At 40.3% G+C, this 22,216-nt stretch overlaps 1 protein-coding gene across 1 annotated transcript in view; it reads right to left on the bottom strand.

The window, feature by feature from the left end:
• Positions 1-860: 860 nt before the first annotated feature.
• PON3 (paraoxonase 3) overlaps positions 861-22,216 on the bottom strand; it is a 32,936-nt gene continuing 11,580 nt past the window's right edge. The window contains exons 4-9 of the mRNA XM_025930042.2: positions 19,268-19,433; positions 9,609-9,735; positions 5,471-5,671; positions 4,375-4,456; positions 3,994-4,122; positions 861-1,096 (exon numbers count right to left, since the gene is read on the bottom strand). Of these exons, the coding sequence (XP_025785827.1) occupies positions 938-1,096; positions 3,994-4,122; positions 4,375-4,456; positions 5,471-5,671; positions 9,609-9,735; positions 19,268-19,433 (864 nt within the window). The 3' untranslated portion in view covers positions 861-937. The remainder of the gene's footprint in view (positions 1,097-3,993; positions 4,123-4,374; positions 4,457-5,470; positions 5,672-9,608; positions 9,736-19,267; positions 19,434-22,216) is intronic.

Below are 22,216 nucleotides of genomic sequence, written 5' to 3'. Positions count from 1 at the left end.
TGGCAATACAGACAAAAAAGCATTGAGAGGTATGGCTTCTTATTGGACTGTCACTAACTTGACTTGCAATTTTGTGGATATTATGTAATCACTCTGCTTCTTTACTTCCATCCATAAGAAAAGCCAGATACCAGATACACTTTTGTGAGTACTTGTCATTTATGTTCAATTCCACTTATCACATAATTAGCGTTTTATTTTTACCAAACATGTCGACTGACAACGGAGACAATAAAATGGAATAACCATTACTAACAGAGTTATTTAAAATGGAGCCGGGAGGACACTGAGGAGGTGGGGCTTATGCACAATTTCTCTATCAAATTCTCAGAATTTGTGATAAACAAACTAAAAGCCAAGGCATCTACCATGTGGGCATAAACGGGCACATAAAATGGGCATAAATGGGGTGCATGAATGGCTCAGTTAATCATCCATTCTTGATTTTGGCTTAGGTCATGGATCTCACCATTGTGGGTCCTGGGACTGAGCTCCTCATGCTGGGTGCGGAGCCTGCTTAAGATTCTCTCTCTCCCTCTCCGTCTGCTCCTCCCCCACTCACACGTGTGTGTGTGTGTGTGTGTGTGTGTGTGTGTGTGCACGTGCTTTCTTTCAAAAAATAAAATGAAATCAAATAAAAAAATAAAATGGACCTAAATGCACTGTCTAGCCCTAGCAACCAATCACACATGGATTGGTGCCACTGTAGCCATACCAACACTGAGCACCTTTTCTTCAAACAATTTCAGTAAGCCCCCCCTTTCCTCTTTAAAAACTCCAACCTCTTTTGTCTCTCTAGAGCAAGCTTTCAATTCCAGTCAAATCTGTGTCTCCCACATTGCAATCCCTAAGACCCCAAATAAACACATTTATTTTATTTTGCAGCTTGCAGTTTTGTCTTTCGTTGGTTGACAAGACTTTTTGGAATGTCTAGAGTCTAGAACAAACAGTACAAAGCTTTGTGAAATACGGTGCCTATGAGAAGTTTCCCGTGGTACACAGAAGCCACAGAGCTTCCCTGAAGCACAGAGCCATTATTGGCATACTTGGTGCTTATTTTGGGCTTCTCAGACAAAACATCCTGGATGCGAAGCACCTGTCAAGAAAAGAATATTTGTCAGTATGCTATATGAGAAAACAGCTGCCAGTGACATGTTCCTTCTCAAATACTCCAGGACTAATATATTTCCCAGAAATCAATAGACTAAAATTTGTGTGCAATTATTTTTTTCTTATTCTGATGACACTGTTAATGTTCTAATTATATCTACGCAGTCAAGTGGACTGGTTGGTTATCTGACATTAGCCAAAATCCCAAACAAGGTGGTTTAGTTAATTTTGATAGTTCTTTAAAGGAACAAGTTGAGATCCAGTGAGTGCTATTATCTAATTCTTTAAAAAATTTTTTTCTAAGTGTTTATTTATTTTTTGAGAGACAGAGACACAGAGAGAGAGAGAGAGAGTAAGCCAGGGAGGGGCAGAGAGAGGGAGAGAGAGAATCCCAAGCAGACTCTGCACTGTCCATGCAGAGCCCGACACAGGGCTCAAACTCACAAAGCGTGTGATCATGACCTGAGCCGAAACCAAGAGTATTCGCACGCCTAACCGACTGAACCACCCAGGCACCCCACTCTTATCTAATTCTTGAGTGAATAGTGTTCCTCTATGGGAATGGTCTGGCCCTTGACTAGGCCTACTGTACGGGGAGGGAAACACAGTACAAAATGACGGACACCCAGGTAGCAAGCCAACCCAACCTCATAACCAGTAGGATAGTAGTTGTCACAGCGGGGGCTCCCCTCACATCTACAAAGTGGCCGGGAAGCAGAAAAAATGCATACTTTGGAATTCAATCTGACATATCCCTGCCTACTACTGTTATTGATCCTCAAGATTAACACACTTTAGTTTGCTAATCAGTAAACATGTAAGTGCCCAGTTTTCTAAATAGCCTGGATGAAGAAGTTCACTCAAACAGGACATGATAGGAATTAAAGGCAACCAATTAGAAATTCGTGAGTCATGAATATATATCGACACTTCTTAGAATAGAGTTTAGTTGAGTTTTGCTTTTTCATCTTAGGGAAGATCCTGTAACTTCACTCAGGTTTGTTGCATGAAAATACTCAAACTTGGAACTCATGTAGAAAACATTAGTCTCAACTACAAGTAAAGGGTGTCATTGTGAAGAAAGAAGTCTTATCAAAAATAAACAAATGATGGTGCACCTGGGTTGCTCAGTCTGTTAAGTGTCTGACTTCAGCTCAGGTCATGATCTCAGGGTTGGTGAGTTCACGGTTCGTGAGTTCGAGCCCTGTGTCAGACTCTGTGCTGACAGCTCAGAGCCTGGAGCCTGATTAGGATTCTGTGTCTCCCTCTCTCTTGGTCCCTCCCCCACTCACGCTCTATCTCTGTCTCTCAAAAATAAACATAAAAATTTTTTTAAATAAACAAACGATAAACTTGAAAAGAGAGACATGAGAAAGATCCCAAACAATTTAAAATCATGTTATGGATCATATTTTTATTGTCTTAAAGCAGACATTGTTGGGTGTGTGTAGAAAAGTAATATGTATCACTTTGGAGGAATTAAGTATATATTACCAGGGCCAATTAACAGGCTAGGGTTTGAATCTCTATTTCCCAACTCCCCAAACCTAGATTCAAACATTGTTTTTCCCCAAACCTTACCTTCTCAATGAGGCCTACCCTGATTTCTGTATTTAATAATAGGACTGCCCGCCCCCCTGTTTACAGCAATCCTGATTGCCTTTACTCTGTTATACATTTTTCCCCATAGAACTTACCACCTTCAAACTTACTGTGTAATTTACTTATTTCTTATGCTTATTGTTAATTGGCTATCCCCCCCGCCAAAGAGTAGAAATCTTTGCATATTTTGTTTTCTGATACATCCCAAACATTAGAACAAAGTCTCACCCATTATAAGTGCTCAATAAATTTTTGTGAATAAATCTCTCAGAGTTATGTGTGCCAAGAATTTATCTCTATATTGGATTTACTAGACATGTGCTATTCTTAAACTCAGTTCTGTAGAAAATGCTGCTATTGTTTTTCATGCCATATAAAATTCAATGGTCTATGCTAGTGTTTTAGAAAAGATTTTAAATAACAGAAATAACATCTTTAAAATGAGACATTCTTCAACACTATCATATATGTTAGAACCTGCTGGCAAAAACTAATTTTGTTTTGAGGCCACAGTCATTTAAATCCTTCCATTTGAGTTTCATAGTAGGTAGTGTGAAAGAAGACGGTTCCATATAGGACTCTCCCTTTTCCTAATTTCAGGCTCTACCCAGTTCCTATATCCTTTTTTTTTTTTAATATTTATTTAAATCCAAGTTAGTAAACATAGAGTGTGATAATGGTTTCGGGAGTAGAACCCGGTGATTCATCACTTATATATAACACCCAGTGCTCATCCCAACAAGTGCCTTCCTTAATGGCCATCACTCATCCCAACACCCAACGCCACCCCCCACCCAACACCCTCCAGCAACCCTCAAGTTTGCTGTCTGTATTTTAGAGTCTCTTACAGTTTGCCTCCCTCTCTGTTTTTATCTTATTTTTCCTTCCCTTCTCCTATGTTCATCTGTTTTGTTGCTTAAATTCCACATATGAGTGAAATCATATTATATTTGTCAGAGCCTATATCCTGATTGGACATATGATATGCAATCTAGGTCTATGTGAATAATCAAGCTTGTTCTTACCTATTCTTCCTGATAGCAACTACAGCCCTTGTAAGGATGGGAAATGTTGTCTAGCACTGATGTTAAATTGGCACCAGGAGACCTTAAAGGGTTAATGGGCCATATCTCCCCATCCTGCCCAAATCTCTGATTTTCCCACATGTAGAACTTGTTCAGTTCTGGAACATCACATGTGACCCACTAAATTCTCCCAAGTCACCTCAACAAATTGTTCTTGAAGCTTTGCCTGTGAGCTCAGAGAAGAATAGGAACTTACTTCTGACCCTGGAGGATCCTCAGGGTTATAGATCAGCAGCTTCATGGCATTAGGATGGCATCCTGCCAAAATATCTCCGGTGTCAGGATCCACAGTTAAGTTATCCACTAACGTGCCCAACTGTATTACCTTCCAACAAAGAGGAAATATAAAGACATTGTTTCAATTTTCTTATTTACCCCTCTTCCCTCCCACCAGCTCCTTCTGAAACAGATCTTGTTAAGGGCCCTTGCTACTAAATTTTAGATGGGTAAGCACAAACGCACTAATGGTTCTTCCAAAATAGTCATGTTTCCTCCTTTAAAGGAGCACATTCCTAGGTCAGGCATGGGAGCTAATATAAGAGGTCATGTTGTGTGGGCAAGCCAAAGGTACTTTTACCTTCACTTGAGTTAAATCCCAGTTACCACGTTTATTCAGTACATGAACGTTCTGAGCCAGTACATCAGCTACATAGATATACCTTTGAAGTAAATAACATTCACATGTAAGCAAGTAAATGAGAGATAACATTAATTTTACTTTGGGGAAGAGGCATAAAAATTCACAACAATCCCAAGTGCCACTGCAATGTCTTCCTAAACCATAGTACAAGAAGATAACAGAGTATTACTTTTAATATTCTTCAAGAGCTTTATAAAAGCTTTGATATGAGATGATGACTATAAAGTAATGAACTTGGTGTTTCTAGATGACATACAGGCTCAGTCTCGTTACTTATGAGTCACAATTTATTCCTTAAGTTGGATGGAGGTAAGTAGACCTATAAGAGGCCAAAAGAGTCTATGTTTCCAAAAACTAGTGCTTGAAAAGAAGTATCAGATGACCATGAAACTCAATCACAATCTTTTTAAAAAGAGAGAGAACACTTAGAATTGTTTTCTATAGGGATTGTCTCTATTATCTCAAGTTTACATATTAATATTCATGAGAACTTTTCTTTAAAAAAAAAAACCCTTCCATTTTAAAACACTTTAAGAGTTTCTCAGAAAATTTCATAAATTTGTATTTTCTTATAAATTAAAATAAAATAAAATTGCATTTTCCTATAAAAAAGTCTGCTGTAGTATGTCGGTAAATCTGAAATTTCTGCACTCGAAATGCCCAATCTAAGTCAAGTGAGCTCTGAAAAGAACTTTTGGATAACTCAACTTAGTGTGGTGATTAAACACCATTACTCTCATAAACGGCAGAGATATTGTGCATTTATTCTCTTTTTAAGTGTGTTAAGTAACTGTGTTTCTAGAGTCACATGAAAATTTGGAATAAGAACCTTATATCATTTCACTGGGGGAAGTCTGGCATGCAAGAGGGTGTATGGTATGCTTATGATCACACATAAGAGTGTGAACCCTGGCCACACCTGATCCGTCCACATTTATATTGACTGCTTAAGCCTAAGGAAATAACCACCACTTAAAGGAAGGAGTCCACTAAAATGTCAAGAGCAAAGTGTTGAAAAATTATAAAAGCTTACTTTTTGTCTAGTGAGACTGTGATCCCATTGGCAGAACTAAATCCTTTGGCTACCACTTTGACCTCTCTTGGACTGTAGAAAAGAACATAAGTCCAGCGAAGATCCATGATCATCTCTAATAGTACCAAGAAGAAGTTGGTAAAATAGTGATCTCTGGTGGCATAGAACTGTTCTGGTCCAAGAACCACAATGTCATTCACGCTAAAGTGAAAAAAAAAAGAGAAAGGGCAAAACCAATGGAGTTTTAAAGATTTTGATTGTGGTCAAAATTGCTAAATCTCCAAGACAATTATGTTCATCAGTTTGAAAAAGTATACATGAAGTAGTCTGGATTAAAACATTCCAGGGGCACCTGGGTGGCTCAGTCAGTTGAGCTTCTGACTTCAGCCCAGGTCATGATCTCATGGTTTGTGGGTTCAAGTCCCACACCGGGCTTTGCGCTGATCGTGTGGAGCCTGCTTTGGATTCTGTCTCCCTCTCTCTCTGCCCCTTCCCCGCTCGTGCTCTCTCTCAAAAATATATAAACATTAAAAAAATTCCACACAAAGTAAATGACTTTAATTGTACCTGATGGGTTTTCTTGTAGTTGTTTATTATTTTCTCAATCTTTCCTTCCACAGAAGCCAGCAAAAACAAATAAATATACAAATAAACCTCAGTTCCAAATTGTTGACTCGTAAATGTTAATAATGGTTATTTGTGCTGGTCATAGTGCAGTTCACCAATAGTTCTGGTTCTCTTTCTTCTAGAATTAGGCTTCTCCATGCCTTGGATGTCTGGCTCAGCCATGTGACTTGCTTTTGGTCAGTGAAATGAAATGATATGTGTGGCTTCCAGACGTAAGACTTTAAGAGCCAGTGCATGATCCGCCATGCTTCCCTTACTCTTTGACAGTAACCAGCAACTTTTCTGATGATTGAAAGTATGGCCCTGCATGAGGACAATATAAAATTGAGTCCTTAAATCACTTACATGGGATATGTAGCCTGAATAAGAAAACAAGACAAAATTTGTGGTTTTGAGCTACTAAAAATGTTAAAGTTTTTCATTTTCTCTTATTGTAACATAACCCAGTCCATCCTGCTCTTTATATTGGGGTTGTGAGCACTATTCCTTCTTGTTTATGTCCTTTCCTATCATTAAAACTTCTAAAAATGAAATAAGTCACACTCTTACAAGAGTAAAGAGCAATAAAGCCATTTACATCTTGGAAAAGTAAAAAAGAGACAGTGAGTTGAAAAAAATGTAAAAAAAAAGTGTAAATATTTTTATATTAAATTTAGAAAACTGTTTTGGATGACTCAAGAAATACTTTAAGGGCCTCCTGGGTGGCTCAGTCCATTGAGCATGTGACTCTTAATTTTGGCTCAGGTCATGATCTCATGTTTTGTGAGACTGATCCCGCATTGAGCTCTACACTGACGGCATGGAGCCTGCTTGGGATTCTCTCTCTTTCTCTCTCTCTCTCTGCCCCTCCCCCACTCATGTTCTCTCTCTTTCTCTCTCTCTCTCTGTCTCAAAAGAAAAAACAACCCTTAAAAAAATACTATGAGGTGTTAATGTACAATGACTTTACCAAGGTCATCAGGCTATTCATCTTTTGGTCCTCAGCTTAAGCATTCTTTCCTCCAGAAAGTATTGGCTGGCACCAGAGATTAAATTAGACTTTCTGACAATTTGTTTCCATAGTACCCTTTCTACCCCTTGAAATGCTTGGTAAATATTGTGTATCAGGGCACCTCTCAAAAATCCTCTTTAGGTCCTCAAAGCTTCACCTGTCCGGTTCTACCTGGCACTATTTCCACCATTTCTGCATGGCCCTGACGCATTTCCCACAGTGCAGTCTTATACTGCCTTAGCTCATGTCTGTTATGGGCCTCAGGCTCCTACTTCCGGGCCTCTCTGTGTTGATGTCAAAGCACAGGATATCGCCAGACTTGACTTGCACATCCAACAACCAGGGATGTGCAAGAGTGAACTCCTTTTTTACTAACAGAAGGAACTGCTGAATAAACTCTTCTCCCTTTCTTATCTTTGCCAGATTGTCCTGAAATGAGGCTTATGTTGTTTACTGGAGGACAATACCATGATTTCTAGCAGTGAGTTGCACTTAGCAGTGTGGCTGGCTTGATAACACACTTGCTGTAGCCTCTCCCTTGTGTGCATTTCCTGGGGCTGCTGTGACACAGTGCCACAGACTAGGTGGTGTTAGACAGTAGAACTGTCTCGAAGTTCTGGCAGCAAGATGTCTGAAATCAAGGTGTTGACAGGGCCATGTTCCTTCTGAGGATTCTATGGGAAGATCCATCCCTGCCTCTTCTAGCTTCTAGTAGGCCCCTGGCACTCCGTAGCTTGTAGATGTTTCACTTCAATCTCATTCTCCACCCCACATGCATTCTCCCTGTCTGTCTTCTTACAGGGACACCAGTCATGTTGGATTAAGGACACACCCTACTTTAATATAACCTCATATTAACTGATTTCATCTGCAACAATCTTACTTCCAAATAAAGTCATGTTCTGAAATGTCAGGGGGTTAAAATTTCAACATATCTTGTCAAGTTCTTCACAATTCAACCCATAACATTCGCATCTCCCTACATAAGGCTGGTATCTCACTTCTGTGTCCTGGAACAGTAATTTCCTTCCTTCCTTCCTTCCTTCCTTCCTTCCTTCCTTCCTTCCTTCCTTCTTTGATTCTTTTTTAATATTTACCTTTGAGAGAGATGGAGAGACAGAGCGTGAGCAGGGGAGGAGCAGAGAAAGAGGGAGACACAGAATCTGAAGCAGGCTCCAGGCTCTGACCCGTCAGCACAGAGACCGACGTGGAGCTCCGACCCACAAACCATGAGATCATGACCAGAGTTGGACGCTTAACTGAGCCACCGAGGCGCCCCTGGAACGCTAACTTTCTAATAAAGTAGTTGTGTATTAGGTTTTCCCTCAGGCTGTACCTTCACTGAAAAGAACTCGTTCAGTGAGGTCATATGTTATTGCATTTGATTCTCAAAATTACCAGTTAGGTAAGTCAGGCCAGTGAGAGAACTCCCACTTCACTGAGGAAACTGAAGCATAGCTGAGAGATTTGTCCACTGTTTCTCAGGCAGCCTGTGGCAGTCCTTGTCCCCACTGGGCCTCAGAACCCCATACAATGTCTCCTGGCAAGAGTGCAGTGACCCCAACTTCTCTTACTTCTTCTGCCCTCTGCTTTTGTCACCCCCAAATTCTACAGGGAGACATTGATATGTAATTTTAAGAAAGAGAGCAAAGCACAGAAGGTGACCTTCCTTTTCTTTCCCAATCCTTCTATCTCAAGACAAGATTAACCTGTCTTGGAACTAGTCTTTCAGTGTTGAGTCCATTTTATAAAAGACAAATTCTTCATTGTTTGTTACAGCCTTGGAATAGGCAAACTACCCACTAAAAAACTTAACTTATTTTTTTGTCAACATGGTAAAAAGGATTTTCACCACTGTGACTGAGAGTCTGGCTTTGAATTTAGATGGGTCTAGGTTTACACCCTGGTTCTGCAACTTACAAATTATGCAACTTGAGCAAGTTACTTAACTCGAAACCTCATAAGTCCCAGTTTACTCATACCTATTACTAAAGGCTGTTGTGAGAATAAAATGAAGTATTTGGTACAGGGCCCGGCACCTAGTCAATGCTTAATAAATGTGAATTTTTATATGTGCCCACAGGCTTTTTTCAAATTCTGTTCTAAAGCTTTTATTGAACAAAGGAACGGCCCATCTGGAGGCTGGTTATAACACCCAGTGGGTGTGGCTCTCACAATACAACCTACGGGGACAACTAGAAAAAGGTGTAGGTGTTTAAAGAAAGCCCAGTAGTAGGTATTGCATTGTTGTGGTATGGAGGATGGAATTAGAGCTGCCAATCTAATTGAGCACCTTTATAGGATTAAAATGCTTTCACAAAGTTGGAAAATATAAAGATATCCAATACTGAATACGGCAATTTCTAGTGAGGTGCCGGGCAGTGTCACCATAGGAACCTCTCGAAAGCCTTAGGAAAAAATGCTACAAAACAAAAGTTTAAGCCTGCTGAACCAAAGAAAACAAAGCACACAGCAGAGGTGCAAAAATAAATAGAAGTGCAAAATACTTTAATTCCATACCTTGTGAGAAGTTCATGTTTTATAGTTTTCAGGTGTACAAGAGAACGTTGTTGTTCTTCAAATTTAAATTTCTCCACCGTGGACTTCATGTGGGGGTGATTCACAACATAAAGATACACGGTATGGTCTAAAGTGGAAAAAAAGGAATAATCTCCAAGAAGTTTACTTCTGTTGCAACTAGTATTAGACTTGGTATAGAATTTGGTCACGTTCAAGCACTTTTCTTACACACCTTGCATTTGATCCCCACAGTACACCTGACAGGTCAAATGCCAGAATCTCCATTTTACTGAGAAAACTGAGGCTCGGGAGCTGAATAACTCATGCACAATTTCACCACCACCAAGTGGCAGAGCCAAGGGAAAGCTTTTCTCAGTGGTCTCCTCAGCCGTACCTCCATACCTTCTACAACAGGAAGACACAGAACTACAATGGTACATAAACGGATGTGGTTTCCCAGGGTGGCCCTTCAACAAGAGAAGTGAGTTTCTTTTCTGTGAGAAATGCCTACATTGCAACACACACTCAAGAAATGTCGGGGCTGAGTAAATATCTTAAAACAAGCAACACGTCCCAGCTAGAGTATAAACTGACACAAGTCAACTACCTAAGTTTGCAGTAACAATATTTAGTGAGCCCAATGGATATGGAATGTGAAAATGAATTCAAGAAAAAACTGGCACATCAATTCTAGACATCACCGACCCTGAGAATGTTCACCTATTCTCATAGGGAAATATGAACTGCTGTGAACAAGACTGAGGGTGGGAATCTGTTTTCTCAAAACACTGTTTTCTGACTTGACAGAAGTTCTAGGTAAGATGAGCACTGGAGTTTGAAACAGCCTGGTCCCATCCTCCCATTTCAGACCTTGATCTGTGTCCATCTCTCCTATTCCTTTCTTTTTTTTTTTTTTTTTTTTTTTTTTTTACTATTAGACAAAGAATATTTTATTTTATTTTATTTTTTTTTTTTTATATATGAAATTTATTGTCAAATTGGTTTCCATACAACACCCAGTGCTCATCCCAAAAGGTGCCCTCCTCAGTACCCATCACCCACCCTCTCCTCCCTCCCACCCCCATCAACCCTTAGTTTGTTCTCAGTTCTCAGCAGTCTCTTATGCTTTGGCTCTCTCCCACTCTACCCTCTTTTTTTTTTTTTTTTTTTTGTTCCCCTCCCCCATGGGTTTCTCTTAAGTTTCTCAGGATCCACATAAGAGTGAAACCATATGGTATCTGTCTTTCTCTGTATGGCTTATTTCACTTAGCATCACACTCTCCAGTTCCATCCACGTTGCTACAAAAGGCCATATTTCATTTTTTCTCATTGCCACGTAGTACTCCATTGTGTATATAAACCACAATTTCTTTATCCATTCATCAGTTGATGGACATTTAGGCTCTTTCCATAATTTGGCTATTGTTGAGAGTGCTGCTATGAACATTGGGGTACAAGTGCCCCTATGCATCAGTACTCCTGTGTCCCTTGGATAAATTCCTAGCAGTGCTATTGCTGGGTCATAGGGTAGGTCTATTTTTAATTTTCTGAGGAACCTCCACACTGCTTTCCAGAGCGGCTGCACCAATTTGCATTCCCACCAACAGTGCAAGAGGGTTCCCGTTTCTCCACATCCTCTCCAGCATCTATAGTCTCCTGATTTGTTCATTTTGGCCACTCTGACTGGCGTGAGGTGATATCTGAGTGTGGTTTTGATTTGTATTTCCCTGATAAGGAGCGACGCTGAACATCTTTTCATGTGCCTGTTGGCCATCCGGATGTCTTCTTTAGAGAAGTGTCTATTCATGTTTTCTGCCCATTTCTTCCCTGGGTTATTTGCTTTTCGGGTGTGGAGTTTGGTGAGCTCTTTATAGATTTTGGATACTAGCCCTTTGTCCGATATGTCATTTGCAAATATCTTTTCCCATTCCGTTGGTTGCCTTTTAGTTTTGTTGGTTGTTTCCTTTGCTGTGCAGAAGCTTTTTATCTTCATAAGGTCCCAGCAATTCACTTTTGCTTTTAATTCCCTTGCCTTTGGGGATGTGTCGAGTAAGAGATTGCTACGGCTGAGGTCAGAGAGGTCTTTTCCTGCTTTCTCCACTAAGGTTTTGATGGTTTCCTGTCTCACATTCAGGTCCTTTATCCATTTTGAGTTTATTTTTGTGAATGGTGTGAGAAAGTGGTCTAGTTTCAACCTTCTGCATGTTGCTGTCCAGTTCTCCCAGCACCATTTGTTAAAGAGACTGTCTTTTTTCCATTGGATGTTCTTTCCTGCTTTGTCAAAGATGAGTTGGCCATACGTTTGTGGGTCTAGTTCTGGGGTTTCTATTCTATTCCATTGGTCTATGTGTCTGTTTTTCTGCCAATACCATGCTGTCTTGATGATGACAGCTTTGTAGTAGAGGCTAAAGTCTGGGATTGTGATGCCTCCTGCTTTGGTCTTCTTCTTCAAAATTACTTTGGCTATTCGGGGCCTTTTGTGGTTCCATATGAATTTTAGGATTGCTTGTTCTAGTTTCGAGAAGAATGCTGGTGCAATTTTGATTGGGATTGCATTGAATGTGTAGATAGCTTTGGGTAGTATTGACATTTTGATAATATTTATTCTTCCAATCCATGAGCAGGGAATGTCTTTCCATTTCTTTAAATCTTCTTCAATTACCTTCATAAGCTTTCTATAGTTTTCAGCATACAGATCCTTTACATCTTTGGTTAGATTTATTCCTAGGTATTTTATGCTTCTTGGTGCAATTGTGAATGGGATCAGTTTCTTTATTTGTCTTTCTGTTGCTTCATTGTTAGTGTATAAGAATGCAACTGATTTCTGTACATTGATTTTGTATCCTGCAACTTTGCTGAATTCATGTATCAGTTCTAGCAGACTTTTGGTGGAGTCTATCGGATTTTCCATGTATAATATCATGTCATCTGCAAAGAGCGAAAGCTTGACTTCATCTTTGCCAATTTTGACGCCTTTGATTTCCTTTTGTTGTCTGATTGCTGTTGCTAGAACTTCCAGCACTATGTTAAACAACAGCGGTGAGAGTGGGCATCCCTGTCGTGTTCCTGATCTCAGGGAAAAAGCTCTCAGTTTTTCCCCGTTGAGGATGATGTTAGCTGTGGGCTTTTCATAAATGGCTTTTATGATCTTTAAGTATGTTCCTTCTATCCCGACTTTCTCAAGAGTTTTTATTAAGAAAGGGTGCTGGATTTTGTCGAAGGCCTTTTCTGCATCGATTGACAGGATCATATGGTTTTTCTCCTTTTTTTTGTTAATGTGATGTATCACGTTGATTGATTTGCGAATGTTGAACCAGCCCTGCATCCCAGGAATGAATCCCACTTGATCATGGTGAATAATTCTTTTTATATGCCGTTGAATTCGATTTGCTAGTATCTTATTGAGAATTTTTGTATCCATATTCATCAGGGATATTGGCCTGTAGTTCTCTTTTTTTACTGGGTCTCTGTCTGGTTTAGGAATCAAAGTAATACTGGCTTCATAGAATGAGTCTGGAAGTTTTCCTTCCCTTTCTATTTCTTGGAATAGCTTGAGAAGGATAGGTATTATCTCTGCTTTAAACGTCTGGTAGAACTCCCCTGGGAAGCCATCTGGTCCTGGACTCTTATTTGTTGGGAGATTTTTGATAACCGATTCAATTTCTTCGCTGGTGATGGGTCTGTTCAAGCTTTCTATTTCCTCCTGATTGAGTTTTGGAAGAGTGTGGGTGTTCAGGAATTTGTCCATTTCTTCCAGGTTGTCCAATTTGTTGGCATATAATTTTTCATAGTATTCCCTGATAATTGTTTGTATCTCTGAGGGATTGGTTGTAATCATTCCATTTTCATTCATGATTTTATCTATTTGGGTCATCTCCCTTTTCTTTTTGAGAAGCCTGGCTAGAGGTTTGTCAATTTTGTTTATTTTTTCAAAAAACCAACTCTTGGTTTCGTTGATCTGCTCTACAGTTTTTTTAGATTCTATATTGTTTATTTCTGCTCTGATCTTTATTATTTCTCTTCTTCTGCTGGGTTTAGGCTGCCTTTGCTGTTCTGCTTCTAGTTCCTTTAGGTGTGCTGTTAGATTTTGTATTTGGGATTTTTCTTGTTTCTTGAGATAGGCCTGGATTGCAATGTATTTTCCTCTCAGGACTGCCTTCGCTGCATCCCAAAGCGTTTGGATTGTTGTATTTTCATTTTCGTTTGTTTCCATATATTTTTTAATTTCTTCTCTAATTGCCTGGTTGACCCACTCATTCGTTAGTAGGGTGTTCTTTAACCTCCATGCTTTTGGAGGTTTTCCAGACTTTTTTCTGTGGTTGATTTCAAGCTTCATAGCATTGTGGTCTGAAAGTATGCATGGTATGATTTCAATTCTTGTAAACTTATGAAGGGCTGTTTTGTGACCCAGTATATGATCTATCTTGGAGAATGTTCCATGTGCACTCGAGAAGAAAGTATATTCTGTTGCTTTCGGATGCAGAGTTCTAAATATATCTGTCAAGTCCATCTGATCCAATGTCTCATTCAGGGCCCTTGTTTCTTTATTGACCGTGTGTCTAGTTGATCTATCCATTTCTGTAAGTGGGGTGTTAAAGTCCCCTGCAATTACCACATTCTTATCAATAAGGTTGCTTATGTTTATGAGTAATTGTTTTATATATTTGGGCGCTCCGGTATTTGGTGCATAGACATTTATAATTGTTAGCTCTTCCTGATGGATAGACCCTGTCACTATTATATAATGTCCTTCTTCATCTCTTGTTACAGCCTTTAATTTAAAGTCTAGTTTGTCTGATATAAGGATGGCTACTCCAGCTTTCTTTTGGCTTCCAGTAGCATGATAAATAGTTCTCCATCCCCTCACTCTCAATCTAAAGGTGTCCTCAGGTCTAAAATGAGTCTCTTGTAGACAGCAAATAGATGGGTCTTGTTTTTTTATCCATTCTGATACCCTAAGTCTTTTGGTTGGCGCATTTAATCCATTTACATTCAGTGTTATTATAGAAAGATATGGGTTTAGAGTCATTGTGATGTCTGTATGTTTTATGCTTGTAGTGATGTCTCTGGTACTTTGTCTCACAGGGTCCCCCTTAGGATCTCTTGTAGGGCTGGTTTAGTGGTGACAAATTCCTTCAGTTTTTGTTTGTTTGGGAAGACCTTTATCTCTCCTTCGATTCTAAATGACAGACTTGCTGGATAAAGGATTCTCGGCTGCATATTTTTTCTGTCTAGCACACTGAAAATCTCGTGCCAATTCTTTCTGGCCTGCCAAGTTTCAAAAGAGAGATCAGTCACGAGTCTTATAGGTCTCCCTTTATATGTGAGGGCACGTTTCCCCCTTGCTGCTTTCAGAATTTTCTCTTTATCCTTGTATTTTGCCAGTTTCACTATGATATGTCGTGCAGAAGATCGATTCAAGTTACGTCTGAAGGGAGTTCTCTGTGCCTCTTGGATTTCAATGCCTTTTTCCTTCCCCAGTTCAGGGAAATTCTCAGCTATTATTTCTTCAAGTACCCCTTCAGCACCTTTCCCTCTCTCTTCCTCCTCTGGGATACCAATGATGCGTAGATTATTTCTTTTTAGTGTATCACTTAGTTCTCTAATTTTCCCCTCATACTCCTGGATTTTTTTATCTCTCTTTTTCTCAGCTTCCTCTTTTTCCATAACTTTATCTTCTAGTTCACCTATTCTCTCCTCTGCCTCTTCAATCCGAGCCGTGGTGGTTTCCATTTTGTTATGCATTTCGTTTAAAGCGTTTTTCAGCTCCTCGTGACTGTTCCTTAGTCCCTTGATCTCTGTAGCAAGAGATTCTCTGCTGTCCGCTATACTGTTTTCAAGCCCAGCGATTAATTTTATGACTATTATTCTAAATTCACTTTCTGTTATATTATTTAAATCCTTTTTGATCAGCTCATTAGCTGTTGTTATTTCCTGGAGATTCTTCTGAGGGGAATTCTTCCGCTTGGTCATTTTGGATAGTCCCTGGCGTGGTGAGGACCTGCAGGGCACTTCCCCTGTGCTGTGGTGTATAACTGGAGTTGGTGGGCGGAGCCGCAGTCAGACCTGATGTCTGCCCCCAGCCCACCGCTGTGTCCACAGTCAGACTGGTGCGTGCCTTCTCTTCCCCTCTCCTAGGGGCGGGATTCACTGTGGGGTGGGGTGGCCTGTCTGGGCTACTTGCAGACTGCCAGGCTTGTGATGCTGGGGATCTGGCGTCTTAGCTGGGGTGGGTAGGCAAGGTGCACAGGGGCAGGAGGGGCAGGCTTAGCTTGCTTCTCCTTAGGTGATCCTCTTCAGGAGGGGCCCTGTGGCAGCAGGAGGGAGTCAGATCCGCTGCCAGAGGTTTGGCTCCGCAGAAGCGCAGAGTTGGGTGTTTGCGCGCGGAGCCAGCAAGTTCCCTGGCAGGAACTGGTTCTCTTTGGGATTTTGGCTGGGGGATGGGCGGGGGAGATGGCGCTGGCGAGCGCCTTTGTTCCCCACCAAACTGAGCTCTGTCGTCCGGGAGCTCAGCAGCTCTCCTTCCCTTTGTCCTCCAGCCTTCCCGCTTTCTGAGCAGAGCTGTTAACTTACGACCTCCCAGACGCTAAGTCGCGCTTGCTGTCGGAACACAGTCCGTCAGGCCCCTCTGCTTTTTGCAAGCCAGACTCGGGGGCTCTGCTTGGCCGGCGAGCCGCCCCTCCGCCCCGGCTCCCTCCCGCCAGTCCGTGGAGCGCGCACCGCCTCGCCGCCCTTCCTACCCTCTTCCGTGGGCCTCTCGTCTGCGCTTGGCTCCGGCGACTCCGTTCTGCTAATCCTCTGGTGGTTTTCTGGGTTATTTAGGCAGGTGTAGGTGGAATCTAAGTGATCAGCAGGACGCGCGGTGAGCCCAGCGTCCTCCTACGCCGCCATCTTCCCTCTCCACTCCCCTATTCCTTTCTTGATGGGGTTTCCAACCATGCAGTAGAGTGAGTCCAAGCCCTGAGACGCAGAGCTTATGCGCATGGTCACTGAAACACACAGGTACCTTTACCCAAATTAAGGAAAGGTGCTCCCTCACAGATGGATCATTCTTTTAGTCTGACCCAGCTCTTTCTGGGGCCTGAGGCTTTGCAAGCAGACCCCCAGTTGGATTTTAGCTCCCACATGGCCCTTCAGCCAGACACTCATGCCAGACATAGCAGGAACATTGTATGCGCTGCTCTGGTTTTATACCTTCTTTAGGCCTCTATTGGACCCCTCCTTCCATATAAGAGATGCTTGGTCAGAATAGTTTTGATTTTTTTGTCTTCTCATTCCATTCCAATTTATGTATAATGTTTTGCCCTTATTAACTAAACGTACAATTAAAGGAGGTAAAAAATAACATTGCAATCATAATATATTCAGCTCCAGAAAGTCTGATTAAATGCTTGAGGGTGGATCTGTAAACTGGTTCCATCTCAAAAAACAAAAACGAAACCAAACCAAAAAACCAACCTATACTTCTCACACCTAAAACAAATAAACAAAACAACAACAACTACAACAACAACAAAAGATCCAACACTATCCTATGCAATAAAATAGCTCCAAGTTAATCCGGTCACTCATTATACTTTCCCCAATGATGGTGCCTAGATAGAGGTCGAGCAAAAAAAATATGGTCACCCAAATAATTTCAATAGAGGCTGGAGCCCTAATTTCACCCAAGTAAAAGACACAGGATTAGAAATAAGACCACCGTTTTTGTTCTCTATTTGCCCTATGGACCCACAAACATTTACACATTAAATTAGTCTGGAATTATGAACTATGAACAAGTAATAATAACATGAGCAACTGTTATTTTAAAGCATATGCAATGTATTAATAACTTTCATTTTTTATAACAGCTTTTTTTGAGATATAATTCACTTTATCACTAAACTCGCACTTTTTTTAATTAAAAAAATATTTAATGTTTTTATTTTATTTTTTGAGAGGGGGGAGGGGCAGAGAGAGAGGGAGACACAGAATCTGAAGTAGGCTCCAGGCTCTGAGCTATCAGCACAGAGCCCGACACGGAGCTCAGACTCACTGACGATGAGATCATGACCTGAGCTGAAGTTGGACACTTAACCAACTGAGTCACCCAGGGGCCTCTAAGCTCACACTTTTAAAACGTACAAGTTAGTGGTTTTCAGTATATCCGTGGAGTTGTGCAATTTTAACCACTATCTATCTCCAGACCATTTTCATCACCCCAAAAAGAAAGTCCATACCCATTAGCTGTCATTGCCCATTCCCACCCTGCCCCTAGCCCCTGCCAACCACTAATCTACTTTTTGTCTCTATGAATTTGCCAATTTTGCAGGCTTGCTATAAATGGAATCATACAATATGTGGTCTTTAGCGACTGAATTCTTTCACTTAGGATAATGTTTGCAAGCATTGCATGCATCAGGACTTCATTTCTTTTTATTGCCAAATAATGTCCTATTGTATATGCATTCATCATCACTTGATGAGAATTTGGGTTATTTTCATCTTTTGGGTATTAGGAATAATGCTGCTATGAAAATTTGTGTGTAAGTTTTTGTGTGGACCTATATTTTCAATTCTCTTGGGTATATACCAACCAGTGGAGTTTGGGGATCCTATGATAACTCTATGTTTAACATTTTAGGGAACTGCCAAACTGCTTTCAGAAATAGCTGTACCATTTTCTAATACTACCAACGAAGTGTGAGGTGAAGGTTCCAATTTCTCCACATCTTTGCCAACATTTGTCATTGATTGCTTTTTTTATTATCATTAGAAACATCCTAGTGGGAATGAAGTGGTATCTAATTATGGTTTTGATTTCCATTTCCTTCTTGACTAAGGACACTAAACACACAAATTTTCATGTGTTTATTGGTCATTTGAATATCCGTTTGGAGATGTCTACTAAGATCCTTGGTCCATTTTTTAATTGGGGTGTCTTTGTTGTTGAATTGTAGGAATGATTTCTATATTCTGGATACATGTCTATTATCAGATATATGATTTGCAAATATTTTCTTTCATTCTTTGGGCTGTTTCTTTGCTTCCTTCATGGTGTCTTTTGAAGCAGAAAGCTCTTAAAATTTTTTTTTTATTATTATGTTTATTTATTTTGAGAGAGAGAGACAGACAGAGTGTGAGCGGGGGAGGGGCAGAGAGAGAGGGAGACAAAATCCAAAGCAGGCTCCAGGCTCTGAGCCATCAGTGGAGAGCCCAATGTGGGGCTCCAACCCACAAGTGTGAGATCATGACCTGAGCCAAAGTCGGATGCTCAACGAACTGAGCCACTCGGGTGCCGCTGAAGCAGAAAGCTTTTAATTTTGATTCTATCTGGTGTATCTCTTGTTTTCTTTCATGTTATGTTTTCTAATGTCACACAATTAATTTCAAAGAGCCTTTAGTTTATATATTAGATTTTTTAGAACAATCTCTAAACTGTTTTTGAAGGTCAAATGAAAAGAGAAGGAGATAAGAGAAAGAAGGAATGACCACCTTCTAGTCACCCTTCTTTAATGCAGTGTTAAAAATGTTTGATACACATTTATTATCTTGCAAGTATATATCTTCATGGTAAAATAGAATTTTCCCTCCTTTCACATCTATGTTGAGTCATTGAGGTTGAGCAGCTTGTATTTCCCTCATTTCCCCCTTATTTTTAAGCATTCAGGCTTTACCTTTGTCAATGAAAGTACTGATTCCGTGTGGATTAAATGATGCTTTGTCAAAACCATCACTGATGTTTAGTGCCTGGACCCTTGGGTTTTGCTCATTCAGATCCATCAAGAAAATCTGTCCTGGCTCATCTGATGCAAAGTTTGGCATGCCTGGATATTTCAATCCCTGTAAAAAATATAAAATAAGTAAGCATATATATATACATTTCACAATATTTTCATGTGGAGGTGAAAATCTCAAAGCCTAACAAAAATATTCAACGCTCTAAATTTCTTCTAGGTTTCTGGGATTTTTCACTCCAGTCAGCTGTTTCCATTATCTGATCTGAGAGACTACCAATGTCATCTAGGCCATTGGGAATGGGAATTGGAAATGGGAAGAATCCATATTCAATTATTAACATAGAGACAAAGGGTTAAACCAAAAAGTATAATGCAATGGGGCGCCAGGGTGGCTCAGTCAGTTGAGTGTCCGGCTTTGGCTCAGGTCATGATCTTGTGGCTTGTGAGTTCAAGCCCGTTGAACTCTGCACTGATAGCTCAGAGCCTGGAGCCTGTTTTGGATTCTGTGTCTCCCTTCCTCTCTGCCCCTCCCCTGCTCACACTCTGTCTCTTTCTCAAAAATAAACATGAAAAAAAACCAAAAAGTATAACGTAAGACACTAGCCTGGGTTACTTTGTGTTAGTCCCTTGGCCTGCCTATGCCTCTGGTTCCTCATTTATTAAATAAGAAAGCTAAAGTGTATGATTGCTAAGATCCTCTCCAGTCCTGATAATCTGCAACTAACCTTCCTCAAAGCAGAGAGAAGCGGTGTATGCTTTCATTATATTGCCCCCATCCATTATTTTATCTAGTGCCAAATAGTAGAATCAGCCAAGAATTAACATAGGGGAACCAGTCTCTTTTTTTTTTTTTTCATTTTTTTCTCTTTTTAAAAAATTTTTTTTTTCAATATATGAAATTTATTGTCAAATTGGTTTCCATACAACACCCAGTGCTCATCCCAAAAGGTGCCCTCCTCAATACCCATCACCACCCCCCCACCCCCATCAACCCTCAGTTTGTTCTCAGTTTTTAAGAGTCTCTTATGCTTTGGCTCTCTCCCACTCTAACCTCTTTTTTTTTGTTTTTTTCTTCCCCTCCCCCATGGGTTTCTGTTAAGTTTCTCAGAATCCACATAAGAGTGAAAACATATGGTATCTGTCTTTCTCTGTATGGATAAAGAAATTGTGGTTTATATACACAATGGGGAACCAGTCTCTTAAGTTGACTATTTCTGACCTATTTTGTTCCTATAGATATATCTGAAAATTTGGATATAAATCCTTTTCTTCAAATATTGCAAAAACTTTATTCCAGTAACTTGAACAGTGGTTCTTTCTACTGAAAGAGCCAATTATGTGTGGTTATCAACCAATACTAGGTATCCTGAACATAATGGGCCTTTGCTCACCCCGGGTCATTGTGTCAAAACTTGGGGTTGGTTTGTGCCACACCAATTATAAAACTCAGCTCACTTCCTCCTTCTATCACTTCCCCATCACTCTGATATATATTAATATCAACATCATATCTTTCCTTGTACCCTCATTTCCATTTATAGTCGATTTAAATTATTTCCTTCTTACTCTGTCTCCCTGGCTCCTCCCTTCCTTATAAATATGTATATACATACACATGTGTACTTTTAATAATACTATTCTTGACCCTTCCGCTGCCCTTCATTCCTACCCCCACCCTGGGGTAGTCAATCTTCAGCTGCAAACAACCCACATACATCTTCGAGCTTTTTTTTTTAGAACAGTACTTCTACATCTAAATCTTACCAGAAGCCTGGCTTTCCCACAGACAACAATGGCACTGCTGAAGCACATCAGACGGGGTACTATTCCCTTTCATTTGTCTTAGGTCACCTCAGCTGGAGGAGGGATCCGCATGGCCCTCGCCACAAACTTCTCCTTCCAGACCTTGAATCTGTCATCATCAATCAACACCCAGTCTTCTAAGGAAGCCACACCCTTTGCTTACTGCTTCTTTATCAAATTCTTCCCACCCTCCCCCTTGCCCTGGTCCAGCTTTTATATAGGGCTAGTCTGAATTCTATTCTATTCTGAATTTATTTCATTACCTTTTGTTTCTCTGAAAAAAAAAAACACAAAACAAAACATGCCATTCAACATGAATTTTCTCTGACTCCCTCCTTTCTGTCTCCGTAATTCTTCAATTTTATCAATTTTTCTTCCTTTATCCCACAATTCTTAAGGAATGGGTATCCCTCTATCTGTTCTTAAGTTTATTAATTTTGCCACCTGTTTGTCATCAGTGTCTCCTTCATTTGCCTGGAAAATTGTTCATATCTCCTTTCTTGAAACAAATCTTCTAGTTTTACTCTTCCTTCAAACACATATTTATCTTGCTTTCCCCTCATGGTCAAATCTCTTAGAAACATCACTTGATCTTGTTGCCTGCCTTGAGTTGTTCCAACTCTCACCAGTTGGTAGAAATGCCTCTATAAAGGTCATACCAGTGCCCTCCAAAATATTTTCTTTGGTACCTCCTCCACCTTTCCTTATTTGTATCTCTATGGCATTTGACACTATGATGTATCCCTTTATTCCTTGTCAAAAAGTCAAGAGTAGGATTTCCAGATTGAAGTTCTGCTTCTCTTTCTGCCCTTTCCCCCTTCTATCCTCATCCATCCTTCTTTCCTTCTTGCTCTATACTTTCTCCTTATACATCTTATTCATAAAGTTTCAGATCTTTCTTCTCTACCAATTATTTTCACATCTGCACATTTACCTAGAACCTCTCTCTGGAGCTCTAGCTTGCATTTCCAACTGCTTCCTAAGAGTAGTTCAAAATCAAATTCTCAGAACCAAAGTCAACATTCTCCCCTCAAATCCTTCTTCTCATCCATATCTATTATTCTCAGTGAAGAGCTTCACTGT

This window comes from Puma concolor, chromosome A2 (assembly GCF_028749965.1).
Source record: "Puma concolor isolate L17-30 chromosome A2, mPumCon1.1.hap2, whole genome shotgun sequence".
Classification (NCBI taxonomy): Eukaryota; Metazoa; Chordata; class Mammalia; order Carnivora; family Felidae; genus Puma; species Puma concolor.
This window is presented reverse-complemented; position numbering and strand designations above follow the sequence as displayed.